General features: G+C 37.1%; 2 protein-coding genes across 6 annotated transcripts in view; one reads left to right on the top strand and one right to left on the bottom strand.

Annotated features, from left to right (window-relative positions):
* Nucleotides 1-7,131, top strand: part of LOC127660904 (potassium voltage-gated channel subfamily H member 5-like) — a 69,018-nt gene extending 61,887 nt beyond the window's left edge. The window contains exons 11-12 of one of the 4 annotated variants that reach the window (XM_052151379.1): nucleotides 5,165-5,369; nucleotides 5,451-7,131. In XM_052151379.1, the coding sequence (XP_052007339.1) occupies nucleotides 5,165-5,369; nucleotides 5,451-6,211 (966 nt within the window). In that variant the 3' untranslated portion in view covers nucleotides 6,212-7,131. Of the gene's footprint in view, nucleotides 1-5,164 lie in introns of all 4 variants that reach the window. The other 3 variants (XM_052151378.1, XM_052151380.1, XM_052151377.1) reach the window with 3 other exon arrangements.
* Nucleotides 7,132-12,037: 4,906 nt separating this feature from the next.
* On the bottom strand, nucleotides 12,038-14,583 carry LOC127660910 (glycoprotein hormone beta-5-like). Of its 2 annotated transcripts, none has more exons than XM_052151391.1 (5): nucleotides 14,497-14,583; nucleotides 14,286-14,379; nucleotides 13,887-13,951; nucleotides 13,480-13,678; nucleotides 12,038-12,488 (listed from the first exon to the last, which is right to left on the bottom strand). In XM_052151391.1, the coding sequence occupies exons 3-5, from the start codon at nucleotides 13,913-13,915 to the stop codon at nucleotides 12,297-12,299; spliced, it is 420 nt and encodes a 139-aa protein (XP_052007351.1). In that variant the 5' UTR covers nucleotides 13,916-13,951; nucleotides 14,286-14,379; nucleotides 14,497-14,583; the 3' UTR covers nucleotides 12,038-12,296. The 2 variants fall into 2 exon arrangements, with proteins under 2 accessions (XP_052007351.1, XP_052007349.1); XM_052151389.1 differs by having other exon boundaries at nucleotides 14,295-14,379; nucleotides 14,497-14,581.
* Nucleotides 14,584-15,489: the final 906 nt, after the last annotated feature.

Here is a 15,489-nt window from a genome sequence, read left to right on the forward strand (position 1 = left end):
CCACCTCCACAGTAAGCAGTAAGCCGCATGCCAGAAGTGTCTCCTCCATGAATTCACAGAGCGTCCAGCCACGCGTCGCCGACGGCAACCTCTCCTGGAGCGAACCGGTCAGGCTAGCCTGGAAGAACACCACCAGGGAGGAGTCAGGATAGTCAGTGGCGCGCGTTAGGAACAGGAAGTCCCTAATGTGTTCCTCCACCGGGCGGCTTCCTTGCTTTAGGTCCAGGAGGCGGCAGCATGCCCGGATAACCGCTGGATCCATATTTTGGTCGATCGTTCTGTCACACTTGAAGCATGGGAAGACAAGAGGTGCGGATCCAAATGCGGTTTTTATTTAACATATAATAAATAGAAGGGTAAACACAAAGCAAAGTCCACGATGGGAAAAACAGGCAACTGAAAACACAATGAAACTGATCAAACACAAGGGAATAAACACTGGAGCAAATAAGAAGTCCACGAGGGGAAAAGTAAACCAACACAAACTAACACAGAGCGGAACACGAGACGACAGGGCATCCACGACGGGCTGGGAAAACCTGGAGAAAGCACGAGAGGTTACACATAGGCATAAACATGAAACGGTAACGATCGACAACGGAGAGAGGAAACGACGGGGTTTAAGTAGACAGACACAGTGATAACAAAACAAGCGACAGGTGCGGACAATAACGCTGTGACAGCGGTGGTGAGGAGTGAGGAAGAAGGGAAGTGTAGTTTTAACAGAGACAGTGAAACACAGGCGGACAACAAGGAAGAAATGACAGGGAGCGTGTTAGGTGAAACAGAAAACACGGGACGGATAACAAGGACGAGCGACATGGAACGTGACTGGCGAGGGTGAAACAGAAAACACGGGACGGACCATATGGAAACGTGACAAGAGAAACAGAGAACACAGTGAGGACAACGGGGAATCGTGATAAATATGTATAGTGCATGTTTTTTTTTTTTAATGATCAAAATGGAACATTTCTGAATTGTCTGCACATTTGTCAAGCACTTGTTCAGTTGTGGTCATAATGCCTACATGCATTGGAAAGTAGAACTTCTAAGCTTTCAAACGAAACCTATTTTGTGTTGGTTAAGACTGGAGTTATTAATATTTGACAATTATTTCTTTCTCATGGACCCTCCAGTGGGTCACCATCTGAGCTTAAAGGGTTAAAGCACAACACTATTTATTTTGATTGCACCACTGTGCAAAAACCTTTTCTCAGCTCACATACACATTAATGACGGCTGTTTTGTCTTAGCAACCACAACATTCTCTTATTCTCTGCAGTTACGTCAAGTGTGGGCGATCACACATAAGTGTGCAAAGCATGCACTCGGCCACGAGATCATATAGTAATGACTATTTTAAGATTTTGTTCTGGAGCGGACTTCTGTCGCATGCTTTAATGCTCCAAGAAAAAGCATGAAATTGATCGCTGTAATGTGCATTGAGTGTGGTATTCCTTCTGGGAAGGACATTCTGGTCAGAAGTCACTGTCTCATGTTTAGACCCAGTGAGATGCTACAGGCCTTTGAAGTAAATGTGAGTTGGTCCAATTGAAAATCTCAAACTGTATCATTGTTTCAGGTCCAAAATGAATGTTAGAATGGCTTAGAAGATTCAGACTGAGGCTGGATTTTATGGTTGTTTCTGTTTGCAGAAATGTGTAGCTTGTCATTATTTGTCATAATAATAACATTATTGCTCCATTGTATATTACTCTTTTTTCTTTTTTTTGTCACTATATGTATATATGTTTAAATGTATATGTTTGTATGTATGTATATATGGTTGCATTCTCTTTGCACTGGAAGATTCTGTCACCATAACATATTCCTCGTGCGTGTGTAAGCATACATGGCAATAAAGCTCATTCATTCTGATTCTAATTCTTCTGTTCAAAATTTGGTGTTTCAGCTTTAAGCTGTACAGTTGTCTGAATAGTCGTTTTAATGGTGGGACTTCCATTCTTGATTAATTTCTGGTAATGCATTAGCAATATTATTCCTGTGGGTCTATGTAAACAGTCACTTTCTGGTATATTTTGGTATATTTGCAAGTATCTTGTGAATATTATAGGTCATTAACATTGTCATGACAGTTTAAAGATTGGATAGACCCAAAACATTGTACAGACAAGGTTAATAATCGATTTGTTTTCTTACTAGTCTCATTTAGTCTCCTGTTTTGAGTATAAATGAATCAATATTTAAAAATGTTCATGTATATTTCAGCCTGGGAAAGTTTCATACAGTCAATGTTTATACAATATGCCTTCTGGCAATGCTAATGTCGCTGCTATTATTACCATATGCATTCCACACATCTGAATATACATAGAAAAAATGTGCATAGTGTCCTTTCTGCAAGTGGGTTGGTGATTAGTGTCAAAATAAAATGTATCTAATCTTTTGAGTAAGACAACTTTATAATCTCACTGGCAGGAACACTTTTTTGCAGCACTTAATGTCATTTTCATTTTGTTAATAGAATAAGCAGTAAATCTTTTCAGAATTGGATTTGTATTTCATTTTAAGTCACAGTGTTAACTTAGTTTTTTCTCCATGTTTATATGAGTAGTGCCTCTTTCACCTAATCACTCATATGCTCTTGATTCTCTAATTGCTTGGGTTGTGTCCGCTTACAACATCATGGCAGATTCTGACTTAATTTGAACCTTTCTCTGAGTACCCTTGTCACAGTGAATAGAATGATGGAGGTTGGAAAAAGAGAAAAATAGGAAAGGGGGCAGTCGGAGGTGGGTAGTAACTCGTTACTTTTACGAGTAACTTTTTGGAAAAAATGTACTTTTATGAGTATGTTTTATAATGGTTTCTTTTCACTCTTTCTCAAGGAAATTTCTGATGAAAATGTACTTTTACTTCATTACAATGGGTAGCATTCCTGTCATTACAGTGTTAATAAGTGTTAATAAATGCTTAATTTAGAGATTTTTGAATAGGACTCCTACGACAGCGGAACTTCACAGCTGCACGCTGTCACTCGAGTCGTGTTCAACACTACTCAACGCAAGCGCACAAAACATTTCTTCACTCCACACAATGCCTTCATTTTACACAAAGACAAGGATATATTTCAAGATTAAAGCGTGTCTGTGTCATGGTGATACTCGTTCATTTTCAGGGTGAATCTGTAACTGTGGGCTCTTATGACCTCAGTTTCTAAGTTTGCATTTTTATATCAATACTGCAACATATCAGTGCCTACTGTATAAATCCTTGTAAACATCCGCATTAAGTGCAAATGTTTTGCCCTGCCTGTAAGGTTGGCACGTGCATAGCTTTTGACAGAAACAGGCAGCTTTGTCTTATGGACAACAAACTTCCAAACAGAGAGATAATGTGCAATTTACCATTAGTGTAGAGAACTAATTACCTAAATTCTTTCGTCATTGACAATGCTGGAACTACATGAATTAAAATTCACGCAGGACGTAAAAAGCTGGAACAATGCGGGATGATTACGGTTAGCATTATGTCTAACATCTCCTTATATGAATAATTAAAATAAATTGAAAATTCTTGCATCATTTACAGATGTGTGTGGGTTTTTTTCTTTTCTTTTCTTCTTCTTCTGCTGAGCACAAAGATTTTTAGAAGAGTATCTCAGCTCTGTTAGTTTATACTAGAATGCAAGTGAATGGGTACCAAAACTTTGAAGCTCAGAAAGCACATAGAAGCAGCATTAAAGGAATTCAAACAACACTGGTAAAATCTACAGTATGTCTTCAGAAAGGATATAATAAGTGTGGGTGAGGAACAGATCAATATTTAAATCCTTTTTTACTAATAAATCTCCACTTTCACATTATTCTTGTGTTTTTGGTGATTCAATTCTTTGTGAATATCACCTCCTACTGGGCAGTGAGGGTAATTAAAAGTGAAAAAAAAAGAAAAAAAGACTTCATATATTACAAAGTTATAGATATTTTTCTGTTTCCCGTCATAGTGCTTCTGAAAATCACTGGTCGTATTAATTACTTTTATGCTGCCTCTTTGTGCTTTTTGGAGCTTCAAAGTTCTGGTCACCATTCACCTGCATTGTATGGGCCAACAGAGCTGAGATATTCTTCTAAAAAGCATGTGTTCTACAGAAGAAAGAAAGTCATACACATTTGGGATGGCATGAGGGTGAGAAAATGAGAGCATCAACATTTTTTGGTGAACTATCCCTTTAATTTGATGCATGGAAGAAAGAAGTCATATGGGTTTGGAACAACATGGTGAATGATGACAATTTCCATTATTAACAATAATATAATTTTCTTTCCATCCCCTCTCTTCTTCACTGACTGCTGTTTTAAATCGTTTTAAGTTTGAACAGAATAGACACCAATTCCTAACTTTATTAGAATCTTCTTTTTTCTACCTGTTTTTATCTGTGCTCTTGTATTTTGCAGTATCTTGGGGGTAAGGCACACAAGTAAATTAATGTATTTAGCTTTACTAAATGAATCAAGTACCAAAATTGAAATTCAATATAGAACTTTAATAAATCAGTAATGATTTTCAGGTGAAGAAAAAGAGATAAGATGGGATCTAAGAGAGACAGGAAAAAGACAAGGAGTGGGGGGGAATAGAGAACAACAGATGTATAATTTAAGATCAGAGAAAAGAGAACAACAGATGTATAATTTAAGATCATATTTCCAAACACAAGCATTCTGCAGGAGTGAAAGATGAGACATGTATATTTTAAATCTTAAATCTATTTAATATCTTTATTAACACATCATACATTATTGATTATGCTCTTTTGCTTAAATTCCTATTATTAAATGTTAAATGTTGTCTGTCAAATGCATGTCTGCCCAGTGTACATTTCAAAATACAGAAAGTCAGGTTTGAGTTAGGAGAGAGAATATTGAAACCATGAAATATTTAGCAAGAATCGCAACAGTAATGGTAATAACTCACTATACATAAAAAGTTGAAATTTGGAAAGCATATTAAAGCAACAGTTATTAATATGACAGCATTTTTTTTGCAAAGACTTTGCTTAATCTTTTACACATTAAATATGTGTCAGAGCAGAGCAAAATATTATGTACTTTCAAGTTAATGTTTGGTTTTGAAGATTCCACAATTCCTTCCTAGTCTTGCCATTTCCTGTTTAATTGATTATATTCCCTGTCTCCATTTCCAGTTCATATTCCGTAAGATCAGCGATGTGAAGAAGGAGGAAGAGGAGAGGCAGCGCTCCAAGAATGAGGTTCCTCTCACCATTCCTGTGGATCACCCTGTACGAAAACTTTTCCAGAAGTTTAAACAGCAGAAAGAGCTCCGTAACCAGGGAGCTTCTGCCCAGCTCGACCGGGTGAAGAATCAGCAGCATTTGCATACTCAATCGCACGGACACAGTGGCAGGCAATCTACACGTACAACTCTGCAGAAACCTGCTGGTTCCCTCGTGCAGAACTCGCTGCATGCGGTTCAGAATGGGTCCACCAGCAGTGTGGACACCATCTCCCAGATCACACCCATCCAGAACTGCCTTGCCTACCCTAAACTATGTGATCCTGTCAAGCAAAACAACTGTGACATCATGGAACTCAAACCTGCTAGTGGTGACCAGGTCGCAAATCGGTGTAAAGTGAATAACACAGTGAGGGCCAAACCGGCAGGAACCGCTTGTGGTTGGATGAGACTAAAAAACAACATGGGTGCCCCGAGTTCTACTCCAGAGGAAGAGAGGAAGGAGGGATTAAACAACGCCACCGAAGCCGTCTCCATGGAGCGTCTTTCTCCAGACGTCAAAGTCCGGATAGAAAGTGTTGGGGAGGTTGAGGGATCCCGAAAAAATTCTCTTCGCAAAACAGATTCTTGGGATAGCGGCCTGACTTATAGCGACCAGAGACTAGATCGGGTGTCCGAACCACAGAGTCCTGTACCTGGAATTGGTGGAGGAGAAGGGCTAGCCCATGATTTCTTCCCCAGTTGTGAGATCTCATTCCAGGTTTCGCTTCAGGAGGCAAGGCTGGAGTTACGGACAGAGATCCAGGCTCTAAACGGGAGAATGGCAGCTTTAGAGGAACGGATTGGAGAGATCCTCAGGCTGCTGGTAGAGCAATCCAAGGCCCCATCTAACCAAGACCCCACCCCAACACACATATTAAAACTTAAACCACAGGACAGCTTCCCAGAGTCAACACTCAATACACCGGTCTCTGAAAAGGAAAAGGTGTCACCATAGGAGAAAGAGAGTATCGAGATAAAGCATTTGTAGAAACACTGGGGTGTATTGGAGCATCCATATTTGGAGCATCCTTTGAGTTCCCAGTCAAAGCTTATAGTGGAACCTCTACATGGGTGCTTGTGTTGGTTTCCTGGGCTAAATAGATCCTGGGTTCAGAGAATAAAGCTATCAACTGAATATCTCTAACAGGAGTTGGTTTCTGGAGCTAACTGGCAGACATGAATTTTCAAGCTTTCAGAGTACTGTGGCATCTGCTGCTTAATATAAAATAAAAGCAGTTTTAGTTTTAGTGCTACAAGATTGAAATGAGCACTCCAACCTTTTGCACACTGAACCTCATGCAGGAACTATGGAAATTTTCAGAAATGTTTTTAAATGATTTTTCCTTTTGTCAATGTGTATATTCTGCATGTCCAGCTGGGTTCTGGCTTGCCAAAAATGTTAAATCCTGATGATGTCTGTAATTTTGACTTTATATTTAAATGCTTGTATATTATGCAGTTAACTGCATGCAAATCTGTTTATTCTCACAGAAAGTGTTTTGCTTTTTTTCAATGTGTAAATGAAAGCGACCATTGATTGTCTTGATATTTAAAAATTTCACATTAATGTACATTAAGATTTTTGACAAAATGTAGCATGACAAATCACTGAGAAAGAATGTGTTGTGGCTTGTGATAATTATGTATGCATGATTGATATTCACAGCACTCAAGTACTTTGTCTTAATGGATCAGAATTTCACTCTTAAGATTAAACCGAAAGATATAAGACGGATTTATTTTTGTATTCATTTAGGCAGTCCTGCTAACAGCACAATACAGAGACAACATCACAAGATCATTTTGTATTATTTTATTTTTTTTTCATTGTTGGCTATACTGTATACAGTAAGCTACATATAGTATAGATGATTTATAGAACAATAGATGGAAATGTTACGTATGAATGATAAATTATTGGCTCAGTTCATTATTAAATGTATCCTGATTTACCCCTTTATGGACTCCACTTACACCAGACTATAAAGACCATGTCTTTAGTCCATTACTTTTACATGCACAACATTTAACAGAAACTACAAACTCAAAAGCAAATGTATGTCAGTATACACAGCAAATTAATATTATCCAATATTATTTCATGTCAATATAATCCATATTGACATGAAATACCTTCTTTTTCACATACACAGTGTTAACTAATGTAGTTTCATACTGTAAGTGAAGGACTAACCTCATTTTGCTTGTTTGTGACTGTTGGTCTGTTTTTATGTCTGACTGAGATTCATGTCTCTGCGTTTTATTTTTTTAAGGGTTTCAGGAATGGGGAGATTTTTCAGGACAGAATCATCATTTTATTTCCCTAATTTCTCTTCCATTCATTAATGCATTTTGGGATTTGTTTCACTTTATTTTCTAACCAGTAGCAGCGTTTGAGCCTGAAATGCAGCTTCAACACTGTATATCTTTCTCTGTGGTTTTAAATGACTGTATTTTATGCAATCTTAATGAACAATGGGAAATCAACCAATCAATAAAAAAAACAGCAAGAATTAATCACTTTTCTTCAGCTTTATGCAGCATAATGCAACATTGTGAACGCTTGTGCAGACAAACTGAGATTTTGTATTTTTGTTTGTCCTTCAAAACAAAGATCTTAGGGCTAGAATGCTCACAGATGTCCTATCGAATCTATAAACACCAGGACGTCACCCCACCTGAACGTCTCTTCAGCTGAACCAGCTCATTCTCATGAACAGCCTGATCACATTGACCTACAGGCAGTGATGGAAACAAATCTGAATTTGTTGTGCTCATAAGGTCTGTATCATTTAAAGCTGTTATATTATCATTTTATTACTATTATTATTGTGGACTGTTGAAGTATTTTGGACTGTTTTTGCTATTGTGCCTTAAAGACTGTTGTGTAAACACCCTCCTCACTCTTTGCTGATCTCACACACAGAGACCCTGAATTACATTATGACAGATTCACAAAACAAATTCTGCTGAAATTTGCTGCTCAGACTGTCATGTCAGACTTTACTCTAATCATTAATTCATCTAATGTTTATAAATAATGCATATTACCTCACCGTGATTGGGCGGGATACGATTTTGAATACTGAATATTTGAATATATGTGTGGGCATGTTAATGTATTCATTTGATCTGAGTTCAGAAAGTTGCAGAAATACAGAACAAGCCAACTCAATCTCATAAATATTCATAAGAATATTACAAGATGGAGAATTGTTAAAGAAATAGTGTGACTTCTTTCGTAGGAAAACTTACGACTTATATGCCAAGCAATCGCATAACCTTCCCTTGTGTCCTTGAAGTTGTTTCTTCTTTGTTAAACTAAATGTGTTTTGGAGGCAATGGCAAACCTAACTATGAAGTGTAACACCTTACCCAGACCCTAAAACTAACCATAATTATATTGAAAAAAAGCCCTGTTGTGTTGGATGGAAGAAAGTTAATCTTCCGGTTTCTGAATGCAACTTTGTGATATATTTCGTCATTTTAACCCCTAAACCAAACTCCATATCTAAACATAACCATACGTCTGTAACCGTGATTGTAATTTATTGATAAATACACTCACTGAAAACTTTATTAGGTAGGGCCTCACTTTGCTCTCAATAATCTGCAGCATTCTGTTCTTGGTGGAACACGACGTGGTCTTATATTTATATATTTATATATTTATATTTATGCATTTGGCAGATGCTTTTATCCAAAGCGACTTACAGTGCACTTATTACAGGGACAATCCCCCCGGAGCAACCTGGAGTTAAGTGCCTTGCTCAAGGACACAATGGTGGTGGCTGTGGGGCTCGAACCAACAACCTTCTGCTTAACAGTTTAGTGCTTTAGCCCACTACGCCACCACCACTCTGTCTTCTGCTGTTGTTGCCATCTGCCTAAAGGTTCGATGTGTTGTACATCATGAGATGATATTCTGCTCACTACAATTCTACAGAGGGGTTATCTGAGTTATTGTGGCCTTTCTGTCAACTCTAGAGACTGTTGTGCATGTAAATCCCAGGAGATGAGCAGTAACAGAAATACTCAAACCAGCACGTCAGAAACCAGAGATGAATTCTTGGCTGAAGTCAATTTTCAGGTAGCTGTGCTAACCTTTGGCATCACCTTATTTTTCTTTTATTACTATCCATTAACACACAAATAAATATTGTTTACAGTTACATACACTCCTCATCAAAGTTTTATGAGTTCACTGGTACAATGATATATTGCCATTTTACCTTTTGAATCGATAAAACAGTTCAGAGGAGGCAGGAAAGAATAGGGGTTGGATGTGGATTTGGTCAGTCTGAAGTGAAGTGTCATTCCTTCTGTTTTGTACTGTTGATACATACTGTAAACTACAGAAGGTTATCAGATACATTAGAATAGAAGCTTTTATTTTAGTCACACATTGTACATACATTTTTTGCATATATACAGTGAAATTATTAGTTTTTTTTCCACATATCCCAGCTAAGCTGGGGTCAGAGTGCAGGGTCAGCCATGATACAGAGCAGATAGGGTCAAGGGCCTTGCTCAAGGGCCCAACAGTGGCATCTTGGCGGTACTGGGGCTTGAACCCCGACTTTCTGGTCAGTAACCCAGAGCCTATTCTGTCTGTTGAAAGCTCTCTTTGTCCATCTTTGAGCATACAGAATTTTGATGTCAGTGTAACCTTAAGATAGCTTTCCAAAGAGCATCACAAAAGTAGTCTGCAAATCTCTTCCCTCCAAATAAGGGAACAATGTGGACGTTATCTAGGCTACTTTTAAATTAATAAGTTATTTTGTACTTTTTACATTATGCATTTTAAAAGATATAATGTAGAGATATTTTGAAATAATATTATTTTTATTTGGTTGAATCTGTTCCTGTCTGCTCAGCTCAAACGTCTTGAAAGTGTTTGTCTTGTCTATGAGTTGGGACAGATTTACAGTTTGTTTATTTGACAGTTAATTGACTGGAAATGATTTGACAGGGGGTAATTTTGATTTTCATTAATCTGGGACAAAGGCAGATTTGGGGGTTTGACAGTTCTGGGAATGCTGGTGAATAACGTACATGGCAACATTAACGTAGTTAAAAAAAAAAACACAACGAACAACGCTTATCAAAAGTATAAATAGAAACAAACTTAGCAACACTGGGAAAAACCCAACATATAAACTGCTTGGATAGTCAAAAAATGACACTTATTAAAATTCACTAAAGGGGCTGCGTCAAGTCTCTCAGGTGTCTTATTGCTTTTATAAAAAGGTTAATATTGTGTATTTTAGCATGACTCAAATCTATGTTAACCATTCAGCATCCAGGACTAAAACTATCTGTTTTATAACAAAATAAATCTGGGTCCTGAAGCAAAACCAGTTGACAACCACTGTTCCAAAAGTCTCTTAGACTTTTGTCTCTTATTTCTGCCCCAATCTGGTGAGAAACCACATTTAGCTGAGCGTAGACAAACATGTCTCCACATTTGTGGGAAGAAATGAAAACATATACAGATGTTGGCCTTTAATAAATGTAATTTCCTGTACATAAGTTGCTGAATTTGAACTCCAATGTGTTACATAAAAAAACGTGCTGAGGGTGATAATGGCAAAGGTAATAATCATGTGCATCTGCTGCACATTATGATACCAGAGAAGCAAAAGAAAATGTTTTCTCATCATTTTCACATTAGCAAGATTTTAAATAATTCATCATGCAGGGACTGCTGCTGGCACATGTGATCTCACAGTAAAGAAGGCATTTGAAGTATTAGTGCTGCAAGACGCTGATAATGAGAAAATGACATATTCCCATGTTCTCATCTCTCTCATAGGTTTTTATAAGATGGATATGTTTACTGTATTTGTCTGATTCTCAAATAAAAAAGAGAGAATGGGCTTTTGAATGTGAATAAATATACAAACATTTGAAATGAAAAAAGTTCCAAAAACATCAGGCCATCCCATTTAAGCAGTGTTTGGTGTAATCTGATTACAAAGTACTTAGTTGCTGTAATTTAATTACTTTTAAGTCATTTGAAAGTTTTGCAAGTAGATTACATTAATGGGATTACTTTTCCATGAAGTAATGAGTAGTGTAATTTGATTACAATTTTAGAGAAGAAATGAGTAATTTGTAGTGGATTACTTTTTGAGTAGTTTACCCTACACTGAATTCTAATGTAGGCTAAATATCTATTATTATATATCATTACATATTTCTTGAAACCACCTACTGTAAACACCTATGGTGTCATTTATAGATTTTGATTTGATTTTTGTTACATTTAGTGGTGCTGCCTAAGCAAAATAAAATAGCTATTTCGGTCTTATCAAAGTACAGTTTAAATCAAAATGTAAGAACTTTTTGTTCTTACAAAAAGGACAATTTTTTGTATTAGGCCAGCATAAGTCTGTGACTGTTTTTTAGTATCAGGCCTTGCCTGGGCAGTGGGGGTGTGTAAGTGACAGAGTGTGAATGTGTTAGTGCTGGACAGAATACAATAAGTGTTTTTTGGCAGTTTAGAGAAACTCAGAAGAGGAGAGAGAGAGAGAGAGAGAGAGAGAGAGAGAGAGAGAGAGAGAAAATCAGAGCAGGTGGTAAATACAGGTATATGACCATGAATTACATTAAAAGATGAGTCAGCATGAAAGCAATATGTGAGAAGGTGATTGGGCACCCTACTGATACACCCAAAAGATCTGGAAGAGTTTATCTCTCTCTCCTCATGGCAGAGGCAAACACACATATTTGACTCTGCCATTGCCTCTGCCATCTACTCACAGTTTTGAAACACCAATTATTTTATAAAACATTAACTTGTTTTATATTACGTAATTTTATGTCATATGTCAATACGACAGATGACAGAAGACCACAGGTCAAATATAACAACAGCACAAGAAAGAAAAGTACATGGACCATTTGAAAATGTAGATGCTCTCTCACACACATGTATTGAACTGATAAACTTTATTTTTGCCCAAACAGTGACGTATCCTTCTCAACAATATCAATGTTTTAAAAGAACAAAAGTGGAGGTTGATTTCTCCTGGATATCAGACGGAGGTGATGCATTCAGTTGTACTGGTGAGACAAACCCCGCAGTCACACCGGAGAGCCACTGGATAGGTGTAGTATGGGTCCACATGCTCGGAGCAGTTCGGCAGCTGCACAGTCACAAATTGAGTTTCGTTGTAGGTGCACACTCGCTGGTATGACTCAATAAAGGGCGGGTCCAGAACGGGCTTCTGCAGTGATTGACAGGTAGAAGCTGATGTCATAAAAAGGACTTTTAATCTATGAACTAATTTATTTTTTAGATTGACTACTCTTGAAAACATCTTTAAATGCTAATGTTTATTAATGGAATATTCCAGGTTCAATACAAGTTAAACTCAATCAACAGTATTTGTGGCATAATATTTATTACCACAAAAAATTATTTAGACTCTTCCCTCCTTTTCTTTAAAAAACATTGCACTCATTTAAGGATTTGGACATAGTTATTCTTCATCTCAGCCCGAGACTATTGTTAAACCCTTTATGTGGGTTTATTGGTACATTAATCCTGTATCATTTGCAGTTAGCAGCTGCTAGGTTTTTCTGACTGGAACAAGGAACAGGGAAATTATTTAACCTGTTCTAGCATCTCTTCACTGGTTGCCAGTTCAATACAGGATCCATTTTAAGATTTTGTTATTTGTTTTTAAAGTTATAAATGGTTTAGTCCCAATTTATCTCTCTGAACTCCTTACATCATCATTCCTCCATGAGATCCTCTGACAAACTTCTCCTGCATACACCACGCTCACATATGAAGTTTAAAGGGGATTGTGCCTTCTCCATAGGTGACTATGACTCCTAGACTATGGAATAACATACCTCTGGACATCAGATCTGATCCTACTCTTCACATTTTTAAATCACGTCTGAAGAGTTATTTATATTCTTTTGTTTTTTAATGAATATATATTGTGTTGTTTATTTTATTTAGCGTTAATCTCTTTTTTTCTAAATTAATTGTTTTATTTGCTCATGTACAGCACTTTGGTATACATTTGTTGTTTTTAAATGTGCTCTATAAATAAATTGTCCTTGGCCTTGTATTAAACACACACATATATATATATATATATATATATATATATATATATATATATATATATATATATATATATATTAAAATAAGTAATTCAATATATCTAATAAGTAAAATAAGGAATACAGTTATGCTCTTACTTCCCAGGTCTCACAGCGCCCCCAGCAGGCATCAGTGGTGATGTGCAGCCCACTGCAGCCCGGTTTACGGGCTAGAAAGGTGAATTCCCGCACCGCACAGCCAATGAAGCGCTTCAGGTTGAGCACAGAAGCCTCAATATGAGCTCCAAAACATAACCAAACTGCCAGAGTAAAACAGCATAGCTTTACAGGAGAAAATCTACCACACACAGATGGGGAAAAAATTAGAGTTCATGTTGATGAAGTCATGTTGCTTAGCATTAGGCCCAAATGTTAAATGCTCCGTTGGTGCTCTTGCTTAAAAAACAAGCATGCCAACTCTTGCTTAACATAATTATGCAACTTCTAATCAGAGTTATTAATAATTAACATTTCTGTAATGATCCATGAGTAAACTGATTTCTCACCGTTGTGCTCCTGATCTCAGATGAGCCATTGTTGTTACTGGTGATCTTGGATCTCAATGGGTGTTCTAGAACAGAAGAATATACTGTACTATTAATAACTTTAGAGCTCATGGTGGGTCTGTCTTAAAAGCTTTATGTTATTGTTTAAAATACATTTTGCTATGAAGATTTTAAATGCAATTTTTACTTAGGTAACCCTGTTGAGCTTTATTCCAGTCCTCCATTCTAGTCTTCAAACAAATCTTTATTGATTGTATTCTGTATCTCATTTACAGTTATTAATTAATTTAGACCACCAGGTATTTTGCCAAATGGGAAGTGAACATGACAAGGTCAGACTGCACAAATAGATTGCCGGATTAATTTTTCTTTGAATAAATTAGAGAGAAAAAAACTCACGTATCTTACTTTAGGGGTGTGAGTTGGTCTTTTGTGAGCTCTGGTTCAAAAAGGTCAAAGATAGCTGGATGGCAGCTGCAGTACAGGCTTAACTCTTGAGAATAAGAGAGCGAGAAATGACTCTTTGAGACCTGATATCACTTCTTAAATACCTCTGAAACTGAACTTGCACAAAGCTGCCATTTGTGAGAAACAGCCCTGCCAACCCCACCTAAAACACACTGGGGCTGCCCCTTTAGTTAACCGCATCCAGCAATAATAACGAGATGTCACAAAAGACTAAAGATAAATAGGGATGGTGCCGATGTGTCCGTGTGTGTTCAGTGTAGAGACTGATCCAACCCCTCAGGCTCTGGAATCTGTGAGCGTATTACCTGCTTCTCAGGTACATCAGCCGTACAGCCATTAACCTAATGAGGAGGAAAGAACCTCTTTTTGTTCAGAGTTATCCACATGGAAAAAAGTGGGAAGCACTTTCATCCTCTAATCCGTGAGTTCATTTATTCATCTATTCAAAGATCCATCCATCCATTTTGCAACAAGGCAGATGTCAGGACTGGTTAAATGAAGCTTCAGGCTCCATTCAGTCAGAGTTTAGTTAGATACTTACCATGGCAACAATATGGCAAAATCAGGGTTTGTATTATTATTATTATTATTCTTTTCTTTTTTTTAAGGGAGAAAGAACTGGGGTTTTCAACACTGCCTGAGGGGCCTGGATGACATTTTTGCTGACTTGATTTCTTTTGTAATTAAGTTTCTGGTCAAATGGAGTTTTATTACACTTCTAGAGATAGTTTAATTAAGGCAGAGTTAAAATAATATTAAAAATATGTGGATTTCATGAGTGACAAACGGGTATGTTAAACACATAACAATTTCCTGCCAGGTCACACAGAAACTTCAACACAATAATAATTAGACTGATCTAGGACCAGTAAATTATGAAGAATGTTTTATTAATATTTCCAAACATTTAAGTCATCACTATCATGACTACCCATTATTTGTAAAATTACCTAAATACAGGGCATTAGCATTTTGTGTGGAAATGAAAATTAAATAGTACTAAAAGAAAAACAAATAGTAAAAGACATAGTAGAAATAGAATACAAAATTGTTTATATGCAATACAGAATACTTTAGGGGTGTCGAGGAAAGATGAGCCTGTGGGTAAGTTGACCCACCCCGTGTATCTAGGCAA

This window comes from Xyrauchen texanus, chromosome 20, assembly GCF_025860055.1.
Source record: "Xyrauchen texanus isolate HMW12.3.18 chromosome 20, RBS_HiC_50CHRs, whole genome shotgun sequence".
NCBI classification, from domain to species: Eukaryota; Metazoa; Chordata; class Actinopteri; order Cypriniformes; family Catostomidae; genus Xyrauchen; species Xyrauchen texanus.